General features: G+C 36.8%; 1 protein-coding gene across 4 annotated transcripts in view; it reads right to left on the reverse strand.

Moving 5' to 3' along the window:
* Positions 1 to 17,287, reverse strand: part of LOC122813204 (voltage-dependent R-type calcium channel subunit alpha-1E-like) — a 4,399,719-nt gene that overhangs the window by 2,043,755 nt on the left and 2,338,677 nt on the right. For all 4 annotated transcript variants that reach the window (XM_044085387.1, XM_044085385.1, XM_044085384.1 and 1 more), the window contains one exon: positions 26 to 141. In XM_044085387.1, the coding sequence (XP_043941322.1) occupies positions 26 to 141 (116 nt within the window). The remainder of the gene's footprint in view (positions 1 to 25; positions 142 to 17,287) is intronic.

Genomic DNA, 17,287 nt, shown 5'->3' on the forward strand with positions numbered 1-17,287 from the left:
GCTGCAAAAACAAACAATTTCATACCTGCTCTGTCTATCCAGGCTCGATAACCATTAAGTTCTCTTTCAATTTGTTGCTGCCGACGAAGTTTCATGAATGACCTTCTGTTTTCAACTCTTTCTCTTTCTTTGGCAAATTCACTGTGAGAAAAAGGAAACATTTTATACTGTATTTTCATTGCTGGGAACATATGTTTTACTGATTTTCATTGCTGGCATTTGTTGACTGAGAAACTATTTTTACATAATATGAAACTGGTCGGGCTGTATCTACAATCCTATCTTGGCTACAGACATATATCCATAAATTAAGGACTAAGCAAAAGTAATATTTATTACTGTGCATTATCATTGTGAAGGACAGATGTGAATTGACTGAGCCAGTTGTTCTCCAAGCCCTTACCCATATCTGTCAACTAACAAACATAATGCTGCCTTTTGACTTGACCGATTAAAGTAGGACAACTCAGACAGGATAACTAAAGGAAATATGCACTGGAGAGTTTGGTTTAGCAGATGTTGTAGAATTATTATTAAAATGTAAATTATTGACTGTTGGCATAGAGAAATTATTAAGCATTTGTTTTTCATGTTGCCAACTATGCTGATATTGTCTTTAGTGAGGGAAACTGAGCGTTCTGTAATGATTCACACCGAGTATAATATCACTGCAGACCACCACCAAATGCCACTACAAATGCAATCCATCTGCAGTTCAAAAGAATGGTTGAATTAATATGTTTTAATTTCTTTTCTCATTGTCTATGATGCTGTTATAAAAGTGAAGATATTAACCAGAGTAATAATCTGCCAGGTCTAAGTAAGTAATATAAAGTTTACATGCGTTAAGACATTTCCTGCATATTACTTATTTTTGTAACTTTTCTTCATTTTATTGAAAAGGTAGTATTAACACAATGCATACTGTAAATTAAAATTACTTCAAAACATACCCATTGATGTCCAAATGAAATCTCTGCCTTATGTCTAAGTCCAATGTTTAGTAAGCGATTATTAACATATTTTTTATTGATATTCACATTATTCTTTTTTTTTTTTTTACACATAACAGGCATAAACATTTTTAAGAAGTTTCTGACCATGAGTTCAGCATGTTGATATTTCAAAACCCTTATGTAAAAGCTGGCTTTGGCAAAACATGCTACTCAGTGCAAATTAATTTTTATGGGTTTTACTTAGTTTTATGGGCTTTAATTAGTTTGATTGAGACTTACAAGCTAGTGATTGTATTTATAATTCAAAGTAAAGAACATCAGGAGAAGAAAAGAGTCCATAAGGAAAAAAAATATTTAAGTATCACTTTCTGTAAGATGTTCTTGCTTTCTAATATAAAATGGATTATTGCATAACTAGTTGTTGCTGTTGTGTCTTTTGGCTTTTCCCGGTTAGGGGTCGCCACAGCGGAACTCCGGTCCACTAATGATTGGCAGTAGATTTTTACGTGCCGAGTTGCCAGCTCTGATGCACAATCTTCAACGAAGGTATGCCCATTCACGCATGTCTCCACACAGAAGATGCTTTAGCTGAGAATCGAACAGGACAACTTCTTACTGTGAGGCGACAATGCTACCGCAGCACCACCACCACAGTAATACAGTATAATTTCTTTATATAAACATACATCGAAGGTGTTATATATTATACACAGTTTCCATTTCAAAATATGTAGTAATAAAGAAGACAACTGTTAACTAAGACATTTATTTTACTTTTATTTTATTTTTATTTGGGTAAACCCACTTGACACAAGCATCTGTTCTCGAGGTGACTAAGTAGCATTGCCTGGTTAACTCTCTTGCTCAGTCACATAGTTTACAAGTAGAAAATGAAGGAATCATACCCAGTATAAAGCTTCTTAGCTGCTCACAGCCTTAATTCTCTCAGCTAAACTGCCTAGCTCAGAGGCAAAACTATAACCTTGTCTGATCAAATCATCCTCTGAGTGCTATTGAAAACTGAAGTTCCATTCTAGATGCTGACACAAAGGCATAGTTAGGAAAGGAAGCCAAAATATGCAGAATGGACTAAATCAATAAAGATGGCTGCTTTATGGCAGTTAGCATTTGAAGTGATGACTACCATTCCATGAGTAAGGTGTTCTCTGCTTTAAATATTTTTCCATCAATAATTATGCTAAGCCATTTTTATTTAAAAGTTTAGGATAATTTGATTTGTAAGATCCCATGATACTGAATCTTCATAGGTTCAGAGGTAAATACTAGGCTAATTAATCTGCAGGCTATTACAAGCCTAGTCAATAATCAGAGGTCAGAATCAAACTTGTACCTTGTATATCAATCCATCCCAAACTAAGCAAATGACTCAGGGGACAAATAAAGCCGATTAAAGCCAAATCTGAGTTAAATTTGGCCTCCCACGGCAAGGACAAACACAAAGAATTATTTAGCTATGGCTGCCGCCTCAAAGGCAATGCACAACTGTACTGAGACAGAAGATATAGCAAACCTGCTGGAAGTTGGAATACTGGCAGACAAATTCAGCCCTAACTTGACCTTTCTCTTTTCTTCTCAACTTCCTCTCAGAAAATATTATCATGTATAACTCTCACGACTATTATTAGAGAATATTTCCTCAATGCTCTCTCTAAGGTCAAGAACATTGCACCAACATTATCCTAGGATGCCTTCTAAATAGCATGAAACAAGACCCATCAGCCCCTGGGGAAATGATATTTAACTGTAGCTTTCAAGCAGGATTCATGCCTCATTAAGGGAAAACAGCAACAGTCATCTATCTGCACAAATGTGGGCCATCTACAGACCCTGGAAACTGTAGACTCATAAGTGTCACTAGTCTTATATGCAAAGCCATGGAAAGAATTATCATGGAACTGATGAATAATGACATATGAAAAATTCAGACACTGGTATCAACCCAGTTTGGCTTCAACCAAAATTAGGCCATGTCTACTCAACCTGGTGGACTTCTTCGAAATGGTCACCAAAGCAGTGGATGAGAACAAATCAGTTTACATTGCCCACCTTGACCTGGCCAAGGCATGTAACACAATACCTCACTCGGGAATAGTTGGCAAACTCAAGAGGTTAGGTTTAAAACCTTATGTCACCCAATGGATAGCCAACTGGTTCATTAAGAAAACCCAGGCAGTTAGAATTGAGGTGACCACCTCTACAAATAGGCCAGCCTCAAGTGGAGTCCCATAGGATCAGTCCTGGACTGCTCCTTTTTGGTACTTACTTCTTTGAAGTCAAGGCCAACTTCAAGAGTCTCTTGGTGACTAAATTTGTTGATGATGAGCAAATTAGGTGTAGTCATAGAATCACTACCAGCACTATTGTTCTCCAGGAATGGCAGATACAGAAAAATAACTTGTATCACAGTGGTGGAGTTTCATATTTCTCTCTGGTACATTGTGTGATTTGCAGTTACTGGTTATTTTTACAATGTACACTACATTTAGCTTGTTATAGAATGAAGAAATACTGAAGCATGAAAGATTGATCACACAAGGTCAAAATACAGAAAATCAAGGCTATGCGCTACTGGCTTTTTTAGCAACACTAAATGTGGTACATCAGGAACTATTTTTCCATTTTTCCCACTGTAATGTGATCAAGGAGTTGGTATATATAATTTTCTGAGTATGACAGGGGTGCAGGTTGGTAACCCCCCCATGCAAAGATGATAGTTGCAGTGCTTTTGATTCTCCATGCTTTGATTTTATGTGGTCAATCTTTCGTGCTTCAATACAGCTTTGTTCAATGTTAGGAATGTATTCCATATAATGCTTGTATAAATTCTGTTTTGTCAGTCACTTTGTATATAATATCCGGTATCTATTTTAGTTATACCCTTTAGCCAACTCAGATATTCACTTGCTACACAATACAAGTATATACTGCCTTTTGTCTTTCACATTGTGAATAATATCATGCATCTATTGTGTTTGCCACTGGACTGAGACTGAAATTTGAGAATGGGATCAGTGTTCTACCCTAGTTAACAAATTTAACATCATTAAAATAAATAATAGATATTATTTCAGTACAATAAGACATCTGAGGTCTACACAGTCAACAATGTGGCTATAATTGCTGGGAATTGAGGCTGTCCATGGATAAATATGACTGACCCTGCTGCCAAGATCATTAGTTTGGCTTTGTGGGATTAATGTGCATTTGTGTAAAGCAAATTGAAATACTTTACTCTGGCCAGTTTTTATCACAAGCTGACATCTGAGGTGCAAATTTTCAATAATGTGGCTGTAACTGATGAACACAGATGTTGATGGATTATAATCACAGCAGTTTGTGTGGTCTTTTACAGTTGAAATTTTCTGAAATTAGCAATTTTGTTACTATTGTGTAAGAATATTTGATTTACTTTCTGCTGTTAAAAGTTTAAGCACCTCATTTTTAAAATAAATACTCAAATTATTTCTTAAATTTCAAATGGTTTATTGGTCAGTTAAGTGGGAACATTCCATATACACGTGTCAACAGAAATGCAAGAACAAGGCTATATAACAGCAAGATATGGCCATGAATCATCCATACATAACTATGTACAAATTTGTGTTGAAGACAGAATAAAACAGAGAATAGACCATAGTTGCTGATAATGTGCTATTGGCTGCTTATTTCACTGATCACTACAAAGACTATGGATAAAGCAGCTCAGTTTGTTTGACAAGTCTGAGGTCTTGAATTTCCAATCTCTAACGATAACTGCCATGTTGATCCTTTGCAACAAAAGGACCCAATGTCTTTCAGCCAATATCAGGCCTGTCATATGTGTGTTAATACTCGATATCCAGAAGAGTGCGTCATCCAAGTAAGGTTTCCAGACTGCAAAAGATTCTGCATCATGAACTTCTCTAACCATATTAATCTAACTTTAGGACAAAAAAACAAAAGGTATAGATACTTGGCATTACTGGAGCTACATCTCCAGCATTTAGCATTTTATGAAGGCTAAAGGTATGTCACATACGGAGAGTATGCCAAAAGTATTTTTTTTAAATGCCTAAACAGGCAGGATGCAAATTGTTCCACTCTGCAGTCATTCTGATACAGGTATTCCATGTAATGGGAGGGATCTAAATAGTCAGAAGTTTCTCCCATGTTTACTAATCTGTTTCAAAGACTGCAATACTGTAAGTATCTGGGGCAAAATCTACCACTGATAGGAGATGGGTCTTTTTGTGAGGAATGCAAGGTTTCTATTCCACTACTGATTCAGTCCCATTCAGTTGCTTATTTATTTTCTTCCCCATATACACTAGCTGGAGATATTGCCACAATTTAAGCCTCTCCACTCGACATCTGGCTTGACATTCCATTAATATAAGTAAGGAGGGCAGCAGAGTAATAGGAAACAAGTTGCATAAATAGGACAATAACCTCCTTTTAACCAATCTTACCAGACAGAAGACTGTCTCTCATCAGCCCAGCATGAGCAACTCATCTAAGGGACTATCTGTGACCTTGTTCCTGCACCAGTTTAAGGCACACTAAGAGCTTCTCAATTGTTTTATTCCACCCACTAGGTTTCAGACTTTCCTGCTGTCTGTGGGAGCTGGGCCTTTGGCTATTAACCTAAATAGTATAATTGTAAGGATCACCAGCACTGGTCTTGACCTTGCTCATGCCAGCACATAATGAACAGCATCAAATGATTGTACATTTCAAAGCACTTTTGCTTAATTAAACAAATATTGTTTAAAGCAATCTGGAAAAAAGTACACTGCTAAGATAATCAGGAAAGTGAATACAAGAAGAGTACATCAGGCCCCCACATCAGGCTCCAGTGACTTAATGGATAAGGTATTGGCCTCCTAAGCTAGGAACTATGTGTTTGAGTCCCATAGGAGTTGATGTATATATATATATATATATATATATATATATATATATATATATATATATATATATTTTTTTTTGGCAGGGTGGGTTTGGCATAATGGCTAAGGTTTTCACCTGACAAACACAAGTTACAGGGTTTGTTTCTAACCTTGGCTTATTCATTAGGCTTGAAATAACCATTCAGGGCAATTAGCTTAGTATTCTCCTATAAATCTATGCATTTATGCATGCTCTAGAAAGAAAATGTGTGAGCAGCATAGATTGAAAACCCACCAGGGTGCAAGTTGCACTTAAACCATCACTGGTGTCAAGGTATAGAAAGTAAATGATACCTGGGGAGAAGTGCTGAAGGTCCTGGATATTGTTTTTCTGTCATGGTCAAGAAATTGGGCAGACAGTATCAGCCAATTGGATCCTGGGAAACTAGGATGCTAGATTCCATGTTCAAAATACTGCTAATTCACTAATTGCTATGAATAATGAAGGTCAAGAGTTTTCTTAAGGGATCATACTTTTTAACCTCTCTGGAAGCTATAGAGACCATACATATTGGCCCAAAAAAGGGGATATTGTGAACATAACTGAACTTAGGGAAACCAAATGGATATTAAACCTTAGAGCTGATCAACATCCGGGGTTGAATAGTGTTACACCGTTAAAACCTGTCTTGAAGAGACGTAGGTTGACCATGAGCTAATGAGATCATAAGTTGTGAATGATAAATATCTGAAGAGACATTGTGCAATCTTAGTAAAATATTCTATTGATCTTGAACGGATGGGATGAAGTCAGAAATTTATACATCTTGGATGGATGGAATGAAGTCTGAAACTTGCATACATTGCTATAGTGAAATAACATACTCATTACTTTGTCTTATAAGAGCATTTATGTCCTAATGGAAGTTTGATTAAGTTTGATTATGTTAGTGTCAAGATTAGAAGATTTGATGCTGTCGGCACATGCTATTCGTAGTTTAACATGCCCATATCTTTCTTGCTCTGGTTTTATCTAAACAAAACTGAACAGCGTGATAAACATCTGAACAGAGATGGTGGAATTTTAGTAAAAGTTCCCTATTTTGAATGGATGGGATGAAGTCAGAAACTTATATATACTGACTTTGGATGGATGAAATGAAGTCTGAAACTTGCATACATTGCTAGATGAAATAACATACTTATACTCTTCTCAGGAAAAACTTATAGGCAGTCACCATGTGAATTTATTGAGATACAAATGTGGCCATGCAAGACATGGAGCCTTGATAAAAGAAAAGAGGTTTCATAATAGGAATTTATGAAAGTCAGCAGATTTGTTTTCTGCCGCTGCTTGGAAGCCACTATTGGCTACTTAGATCATCCATTTATTGTTCGTGCTATTTTTCCTCTATTGAATATTAGAAATATGTAAAAAACTACTTCTGGGATTATTTGACAAGTTTTTTAATAAGAATACATGAAGGCTAGCCGATTTGTGTTTTGTTGTTTCTTTGAAAGCACTGTTAGCTATTTAGTTCACCTATTTTGCATATTCTGACTTCAATACACTGGTATGAGGCATGCTTCTAAGTATGCATGAAAGCTAGCTGCTTCACCTGTTACTTCTTTTGGAAGTGCTATTGGTTACTAACATCACCTACTTTGCATATTTTATTAGTACTGAACATTAGCGAGCAGTGTGAGGCATCCATTTAGAAAATGGGACTGTTAACTTGGTTTATGCAAATCAGATGGAGAAATCCAAACATGGATTGGCTGGAACTTTGATGTTGATATTCTCATTGGGTGAATAATTCTGACTGGCTTATATATACAGATGAATGTCCCATTTGATTATACGATCTGAAGAAGAACTATTAGAAAGTGCTTATCGTTGGACAAGGGACTTGATTTTTACTATTTTTGTTCTTATTTTGTTTTATTTCAATCTTTTCATTAAATTATGGATTTTAACAGAACTTTTATTATTGGATTGCACAGACAGTTTATTTGCTTTTCAGCATAGTGTTAGCCTGGGTGAACTGGTTGTTGCATGTAGATTATGCTGTCCTCTTGGCTTGAAGTAACAGCAATCTTCAGCATACTTTGGATCATTTTACAGCTTAATGTGAAATAGATATGATGATGAGCTAAGCCGTCAAATAAGAGGTCATACCAGAAAATGTTAAATTTCTTTCTGCAAGTAAGAAGGCAGCAGCTACTCTATATGCATGAATTTAAATATCTTGGCTTCTTGTTCACCAATAAGAGAAGAAGGGATTAGAACATCATCCAGTGGATTTGTGTTTTGCAGGCAGTACTGTAAACATTGTAGTGGACTGTGGTGGTGGTGGTGAAGCAAGAGATTAGACAAGGGACAATACTCTCAGTTTACCTGTGAAGCTCTCTCACCCAGTCCTCATTGATGGTCAAAACCTCTGGCACATGATGTAAGAGGAAGAGATTACATATTCAAGTAGAGGAAAATAAGTTCCTTTATAGGGTTATAGAGACTCACTCACCATTATTGAGGCAGGAGTTTGGCAGTCCAGACTTATATTATAGCAAAACCACTCTGCATTTAGGAAACTCAAATGAGGTAGTTTGGTCACCTAATAAAGATAACATAGCATAGCTAGGGTGGGGCAATAGAGGCAACTGCCCTTGGTGCAGACTGCTAGGGGGTGCGACCAGCCAATCCTGATCTTTCTTTAGTGCAAAACCATCTTTTACAAGCCAGTATTGCTTTTGCGGTCATACCTGTGTGGGGTCTAAAATGTAGCAACTGCTTGCTACATTGTAGCAAACAGTTTGCTACAGTTCAAGAGTAAAAAAATAACTTTTTTGTTTAAAGTATAACCTGAGTGCTACAGCACTCCATGAAGACAGGGTCCAAACTAGAACAACTGTTTGCTAGAGTTTAAAAGAAATTAATTGCGGGCAGGCTGGTGGAAGTGCATAGAAATAAGACCCGAATGGCTGTGGCTGGAGGGACAGAGGCGTGTTATGCATCTGGCCACAAGGTTGATGTGACAGTAGAAAAAATGTCTGTTTTTTTTTGCTCTTTAATAGAAGAGATGGGGGGGGGTGTAATTGTAACTTTTTTTCCATCTCTTCACTTGGGAAGCAGAGTGTGTGGGGCCCTTGTTCACAGTACTGGTCCTGAGCTCTGGTTGAACCAACTATGCCTCTTGCCGTAATTGTACCAGTCATGCCTCAATGGAGTTATTCCAGCACACTTAGGATGCTGTACAAATTATATCCCTCAGCTTGCACATTAATCCCAGGATATAACATAATGTTAAGTGCTTGGTAATTGTTGCTGGAAATAGAAAATGACTAATTTGCATTCTTTGGTTTAATACCACTGTGACCTGCTCCAGGACATGAGGTTTAGAAAACTTACGGACAGCTGGCTGACTGGATGAATGAACTGACAAACGGATGGACATATTTTATATTACAGATATGACTTCTGTCAAGAAAGTATCTTTCATAATACTAAAACCTTGTACAGCTCTTAGACGTTGGTCCCCAAGCCTTGTACTATTTTAACAAGATCTGTTTGTACTCAATGTACTGCACATTCTAATAGCACATTTTAGACTTATTAGTATTTTTGATGGAAAGATATTTTTCTGAACTCATTGTTTCCTTCAATGAAACATTCCTTTCTGTTGAATCTGCATGTAATATAAAATGATGACACAGGCCTGCTTTAACATGGCTGCATTTCTAAGCCTAAGCAAAGAGAATACTGTATTTATGCTTAATAACTACATTTAAGGGAGATCTGATCTTACAAACTACATTATCAGTTTATAGGCATAATATTTTATTCTAGTGCTAGCTTGTCTGTTTGGATTATGCAATATTGGGTAATTGTTACTCAAAAATGTGCATGCTGATTCAACAGACCAACCAGCATACCCATTGGAAGTCAAGCATATACCAACAGAAAAAAGTCTGGAATCTAAAGTACCATTAACCAACCAGACTTTAATATTAGAATATTCTATGGTGGGCAGAGCAAAATACAATAAAAATCAGGGTAATTCTGCAAAAGTAAAGAAGCAGAAATGTAGCTGATGTATCTTGTATTTCTACACTGTCCCTCTTTAAATCTTGACAGACTCTTGTACCTCCCAACTGTCTGGATCTTCACATAAAAAATTAGTTTACTAGCAAGCCAGTGTGGTTGAAATCATAAAATAATGACAGACATTTATGATTTAGCTTTCAAATCCTTAAAAAAATGCACACTAAAAAACAGCAACAGAGATTCTCTTTTCTCCGTTGCTTTTCTTCAACAGTACTGATGTGCACGTGTGGGAATGTATCTACCATATCCATACACAGTACTTCAGAAAATGCAGAAGAACAAGAAACAACATGGAGGAAAACTATCATGCTATTATACAAAGACATTGTTTCTTTCTTAAATAATGTCATTGCATAATAGTAATAACCCATGAATGGGTGTAGGCATATCAGGAATTATCCACGGTTGGCTTAGTTTAATCACTCTGGCCTCTCGCTTGTTATCAAATCACACCATTTGAGGTTAAATCCTGAGATACCCACATCCACTCATGGGTTACTGCACTTGAGGGCTATTTTAAGCCTAACCGATTTCTCTTTTTGTTTTCAAATTAAAATATACCATTTGATGTCAGATTGGCTTTACTCATCCCACCTTATCATTAATAATTATAATTAGAGAATGGGCGACCTGTAGATCACACCCTGATTGGAGAATGAACGTTCTCCAGCAGGGTGTTAATCTACAGGTAATGCCCACTTAAAAATGAGTCCCACACTTCATGGCATTGTATCAAGCTGCTGCGGAGCTCAGACTGAACATAATGGCTGTCATTATTTTAAGCGTCTAAGCAGCGTTTTTGTTGTTTAGCAAGTGTAAAATAAAAAAAAAATTAAAGAAAAAGAAAATTTAAAAAAGTGTGTATTTATGTGTGTATGAGAGTGAAAGTGAGATCAGGTGAGCTATTATTTTACACTTGCTAAGCAGCAGTTTTGCTGTTTAGTGAGTGTAAAAGTAAAAGTAAATGAAACATAAAAAAGTACGTGTATATGTTTCTGTCTGCGTGCTTGTGTGCATGAAAGCAGGAGCGCGTGTGTGTGTGTGTGTGTGTGTGTGTGTGTGTGTGTGGGCGTGTGTGCGCATGTGTGTATGTGTGTGTGTGTGTGTGTGTGTGTAAGAGAGACACTGTGAAGTGCATACTTCTTGACCTCTGCTCAAAATGTCACCATAAAGCTTAAATTAAAGGTGAAACAAAGGCTCCAAATAGGGACAGATTTTAAATACATCTCTTATAAAATATAAAAGTGGCTGCAATGAAACAGTTTGTGTGCATCTATTTTCTGAAGCACAAGTGTATGTGAGACATAGTTCTCACCCTCTTCGTACAACAAATATGGAAAAAGTGAAAAATAATAGGGGAAAGGCCTTAAAAATAGGGACACATTTTAAATATTGCTCTTATAAACAGTTATGAGAAATAGACCAAAAATACAAGGCAAAATTCTGGACATTCTGCAAAAATCTGGACAGTTGACAGGTATGGTGTGAGAGAGCGAGTGAGATCGAGCAACCACTGGCAGCAGCAGTAAATACGTTTGCATAACTCTCAATTACTTAGCTCAAAAAAATCAAGATAAGACCTAAAATAAATGGGAACAAAGGCTCAAAATAGGAACAGATTTTAAATATTGATCTCGTAACATTAGAAAGTTGCTTAAATAACAGGATTTGTATTAGTTTGAATTTATTGAAGAAGATAGTCTGAAACTCAAATGTATGTCATTATTTAATGACTTCAGTCCCCGATAACTTCCAGCAAACTACACATTTTAGCAGTAAGGAACCAAAAACATGGAGTAAATATATGGATATTTTTTATCACATCATATTTTGAATGTAGTATACTTCCTCCAACACCATTTATATACACTAAAGCAAGTATGAAACAATAGGCAGAGGAACAATTTTATGTCAAAAATATACAAAAAAATATAGTAATAATAATAATTAAAAAAATAAGTAAGTAAAACACAAGACTTTTAAAGACAGCCCATTCTCTAAGTGCAATAATGCCCTCCAGGGTGTGTGTCACTGTGTAAATTAAGTTCAAGGGGTGTAAATGCCTGATGCCTGCTCATAACACCCCTGGGCAGGCATTATTTACACAGTAACACACATCCTGTTGGTCATTATTGCTTGCTTATACAATGACTGGCCACTAACATTCAAAAATGAACATGCTGATTGGTCAGCACAACCAGCGTGCTGATTCTAAATCTAGCATATACGAATGGAAAAAAGTCCAGTCACCTAGACTTCCTTCTATTAATATATGCTACGAGAATTCTACTTTTCTTTCATTTAAAAAATAAATAAATAAACTTACAAAAAATAGAGACTTCAAAAGAATGAAAAAGATGAGACAGAGAAAAATACAAGGATAATCAGGTATGTAATTAGGGTTGCCACCTTTTCAAATGCCCAAAGTGGGACATTTTTGGCACAAATGTCAGATTTTGCAGGCCAAGACATACCCATGGGCAGTACAAAGGACAGAACTTCACTTTTTTGCCTAAATAAAAGCTTATTCTTTTAGCATTCTAGTTGCTTATTCTATTTCTTATAATATTTAGGTGTTTCAGGTACAGCGCAACTCTTTTATGAAACTATTACATAAAATATAGGAAATAATTTTGTCCTAAAATCTCAGGACATTTGCAATTTTACAATTTTTTTGCAGGACACAACTGCCCAAAGTGGACCTGTCCCTCGCAAAGTGGGACAGGTGGTAACCCTATATGTAATGCAAGACTAGATCAACATACCTGATTAGCTTTCTATTTTCTCTGTCCTGTACGTTTGAAGTCTCCCGATTTCATTTTTTTTTAATTAAAAACAAAAACAAAAAAGCAACAAAGATCTTCCTTTCTCCATTGAGTCCATCATACAGTGCTGTTATAGTACATAAGCTTGGGAATGTAAGTCCTATATGCATGTGCAGTACATCAAGAAAGCCCCACAATACCGGGGAAAAAATGGAAGAGCACCAAAGCTCCATTATATAAGGAAATTATTTAAGAAAAGTAAGTTGAGTTTAACTTAAATAATATCATTGTATAATAGCAATAACCCATTGCTGGGTGTGCGTAATGCTGATTTACCCACCACTGGCCTTGTTTGGTCACGAGGGCGAACTACACCAACCATGGGTAAATCTAGCATTACCCACACCCAGCCATGGATTATTGCTATAATATTACCTCTGATTAGAGCAACTAGGACTGTACCATAGATAATTTAATGGGACATGTACTTGTGATAAAGCCTTTAGGAGCTGCCTCTGCCAATTAATAGTACAAGGGGGCAGTCCTGGGGTAAATTTCTTGTTTCCTATTCATAGATCCAAAGTTGCACTTGAATATGAATAAAGATGTACTTTGTTTTATGCCACTGAGGAGTCTGTCTCAGACCAGCTGTATCCTCTGTGAGATATACCTGTCCCTCCGGACCATTCTGTTGATGTTGCAGAAGAGGTTTAAATCCCTAGACCAAGTATTTCTGATGCCATTTGTTTTATTGATATGCAGTAAATCTGTCAGTATTGGGTTAGATCATGCCTTGTATGCCAAACATAGGTCATCTCTTAGCAGCCTATGGGATACCGAGTATAGTGACAGGGCTTTGAACTGGTTTGTATAGAATATGTTGTTTAGGCCTTGTATCCTTTTAGTAAGTTATCTCTGTGGACGTTCCAGTTATTGCATGTATCTGGACAGATGCATGCCAAAGGGGGCATTATAATCAATAACTGGCCCAATGAGTGCTGAGTAAATGGGGACAAAGATATCCCTAGATCTATACATAATCCCTTTATTTATAAGTTTGCAATATATAATTACTTTTTCCAACATAGGGCACATGTTGGCCAAAAGTTAGTTGTTAATCTTCTTGTCTACCTCAACATTAGTCAATAAACATAAATAAAAAAACTCTTGGTACCATGAATCATCTATACAGAAACATAACCCAAAGCATATACACATATCTTTCTAGGTCCTCTTTTACCTGTAAAATTTCTTAAATGATGGTGCCAATCTTTAGTTACATTTAATCTAACATTTCCCAGAAATACTTATCATCCTGAACTATTAGTTTACATGCCGTTTTCTTAACAGAAATAATATACCTGTCTAGTCTGCCATTTGAAGCGCCTTAGCAGTCTACCCCTCTTATCTGACAGCACCTAACTAAAATAACAGAAATTCCCTCCTCTTCACTTGAGAAAATGGCTTCTTTCCTGTATCTTAACTTCAAGCCTTGTATTTGCCTCAGTCCAACATATTATATTATATTTTGGGACGATAAAGGCTGATTTTACAGTGCTGATAAATTTAATCATACAACTGTCTTTTCTATTCACTGTTATCCTCTATTTATGTTATCTTCATTTTTATTTCTAATTTTTGTAACTCTGAGACTTGGAAGTGCAAGCCTCAAAATTTCAATTCTGAGCTGGGAATGCACCATCAGGTTTTTAATATGGGTCTAGCAGGTTATGTTTTTTATAACAGTAATATTTGTGTTCTGAATTTGGGATGGATACATTTATTGTTTGCCTTCAACAGCATCATACAGTAAAGGTAAAGCATTTGTTTTGCATGCATATACTAGGCCATGTTCATTAAACGTTCTGGATTTGCGGCTATCCTGTGCATACATTGCTGGAGTATTATATTTTTACTGCTATGAGAGAAGGTGTGTAATGAGTAAGAGGAGTAAAGGGGACAGCAGTGCAGTAGGACCTGCACAGGCGGTCACGCAGGTGGCTAAGAGTGCAGTGGTGTGGGTGATAAGACCCCAAAGACAGGAGTACCTGCCATTGGCAGGTGATAGTGAGTGTGGGTGATGTGACACTGCTGACACTTCAAGATTTGGAGCACATGTAGCCAGAGAACCAACTGATGGCTCCACAGAATAGACAGTTATTCAGGTATAAATGGATTTATTTATGCTCATTTCTTGCTAGCAAATTCACCTATCTTGCTGTTCTCACTGAAGGTGACACCACTGACCGCCAGTTCAGCACTCTGATGTGTACTGCCATTGAAGTTTTGGACATAGGTGTAGAAAGTCTTGTGGTTCCCTTTAGCCTGTTAGCCTGTTTCACCTTATAATTGACCTTGGACTTAATTAGTTCTCTCATTATGGGAGCTGTTCTTCCTTATTTTAGTCATGACTTTTTTCCGTTTGTTATATTCCCTATTAAGGTTTGGATTCCCCAGTGTGGCTTGTTTTTAGAGTTTGTTTTGGGCTTACTTATAGTAGGTACAGCAGCCTCTATACAGCCATTTACATGACTGACAGGGTCTCTGAACAACTCCACATGTTTCTGTGAACTCAGGGCTGGGAGGAGCATTACATTTTGACCAGCTATTGCTTAATAGCATGTAATTTGCCTTAGAGTAGTTCCTAACTGTTACAGGGTTTGCAAGGTTTACAGATGTTTTTTTCAAAGGAAACAGCTCTGTGGTTACCAGTGAAGATGTGACACTGGGGAGGCAATACTCTCCCATATCGGTGAGTACCAGATCCAGTATATTTCAACTTCTGATTGGTGTGTGTACTATCTGGCAAAAAGTATATGTGTTAATTAAATCCAGGAAATATAGTGTTTCTGATTATAAGGCAGTATATGTTTCCCTGTCCAGAGAGGGGTAGTTCAAGTCTCCCATGAATAGGGTATTTGGTTTAATGATCAGTGTCTCCAGTAGGTGTAAATATGAGCTATGGGATTCTATGGACATAGAGGGTGACCTATAGCTTGCTAGGAAATGGTATGGGAGACTGGTGCCAAAGTCACAGATTAAAAGTCAATGCCAGGAAATACAATATTGTGCCTTTTGGAAAACTGACACCCAAGCTAACTACTCCATTAATAAGATACCCCTAAGAGTTGACCTGGTAGTCAGGGAACGGGGAACATATGTAGACAGTAATCTGGCCTTTGACCAACATAAGGCCTAGGCAGTACGAAAATCATTCTACATCACCCAACTTATAAGTAAGGGCATGGCATCTAAGTACAAGGAAGTCATGCTGCCACTTTTTTCAGCCTTTATCAGACCCATCATTGAATATAATGCTCTTTTCTGCATGTAGACCAGACATATGCAACAATTGCAATGCCCACAAAGATTTCTTACTGGAATCATCCAGGGTATATACAGGGTCCATATATAGCCAGGGTCATGCTCCCCCCTCAACAACACTTTCACCATTCACTCCAAAGATAACATTCAAATCACTCCAACTGCACACACTAAACTCTTAGGTGTAGAAATAGACAATAACCTCATACTTGACATCCATATAGCACAGACCATTAAGAAAGTTAATAAAAAACTAGGACTTCTCTATAGGAACAAGCACTTTATAACCAAACAAACCAAAGCTACTATTGCAAGAACTCATCTCTTATCCATCCTTCTCTATGCCTCTCCCATCCTTACTAATCTCCGCCAGAGTGATCTGAACAAAATGGAATCTTGTTGTAACAAAATAGCCAAGTTTGCTACTGAACCTCATACAAATCCCACCACTGTCTTGCCCTTAACCAACTCATTTGGCTCAAGTTACCTCAACTACTTCTGTTTAATCAACTCACAATAGCAAATAATCTCTTCTACCTTCCAGAAACCCCCCCCTGCACTTCAAAATATAATTAACCCCCACATCCCTACCAGAGCCTTACGATCTAGTTCACAGAACCTAATAAGCATTATCAGACACAAAAATGATGCTGGCAAATCTCTCTTTGCCTGCACTATTGCCAAAATCTGGAACTCACTACCTAGCCAAATAACCTCCACTACCGCCACTATTCAATTTAAGAAACTCCTGATAACCCACTTCTCAAACAACTGGCTTTGTTCATGTTACTCCTCAGGTTAAGTTGCACCAATACCATGTTGAAGGATTCTACTAAAGGTCCCCTAATTCCTTTCACTGTAAAGCTTAATAATCACTGGTTATTTATGTAACAAAATATTGAGAGTACTCATAATTTAGAAAGACAAAAAAAAAAAACATTTTTTTTGTGTTTATATTTTATATTCTGTATAAACCCTACTACTAGAATGTTGAATGCTGACTTTACTAAAGGAATTGTTAATCTATACATAACGTATGTTTCTATGGAACCTATATCTCTGTATGATATTCTTGTGTAATTTGTGTATGACATGCTATTGGAGCTTTTCTCCCCGGGCTTCTGCTGAAAATGTACATTTGTTGTCCAGTCGGACTTTCCCGGTTAACAAATGTAAAATAAAATAAAATAAAATATACACATTGTCGTATATGGATCACCTTAAACCTGTATCTCTATATCTGTCTGC

Source organism: Protopterus annectens, chromosome 10.part0, assembly GCF_019279795.1.
Source record: "Protopterus annectens isolate FY-2018-M chromosome 10.part0, PAN1.0, whole genome shotgun sequence".
In the NCBI taxonomy this organism is placed as follows: Eukaryota; Metazoa; Chordata; order Ceratodontiformes; family Protopteridae; genus Protopterus; species Protopterus annectens.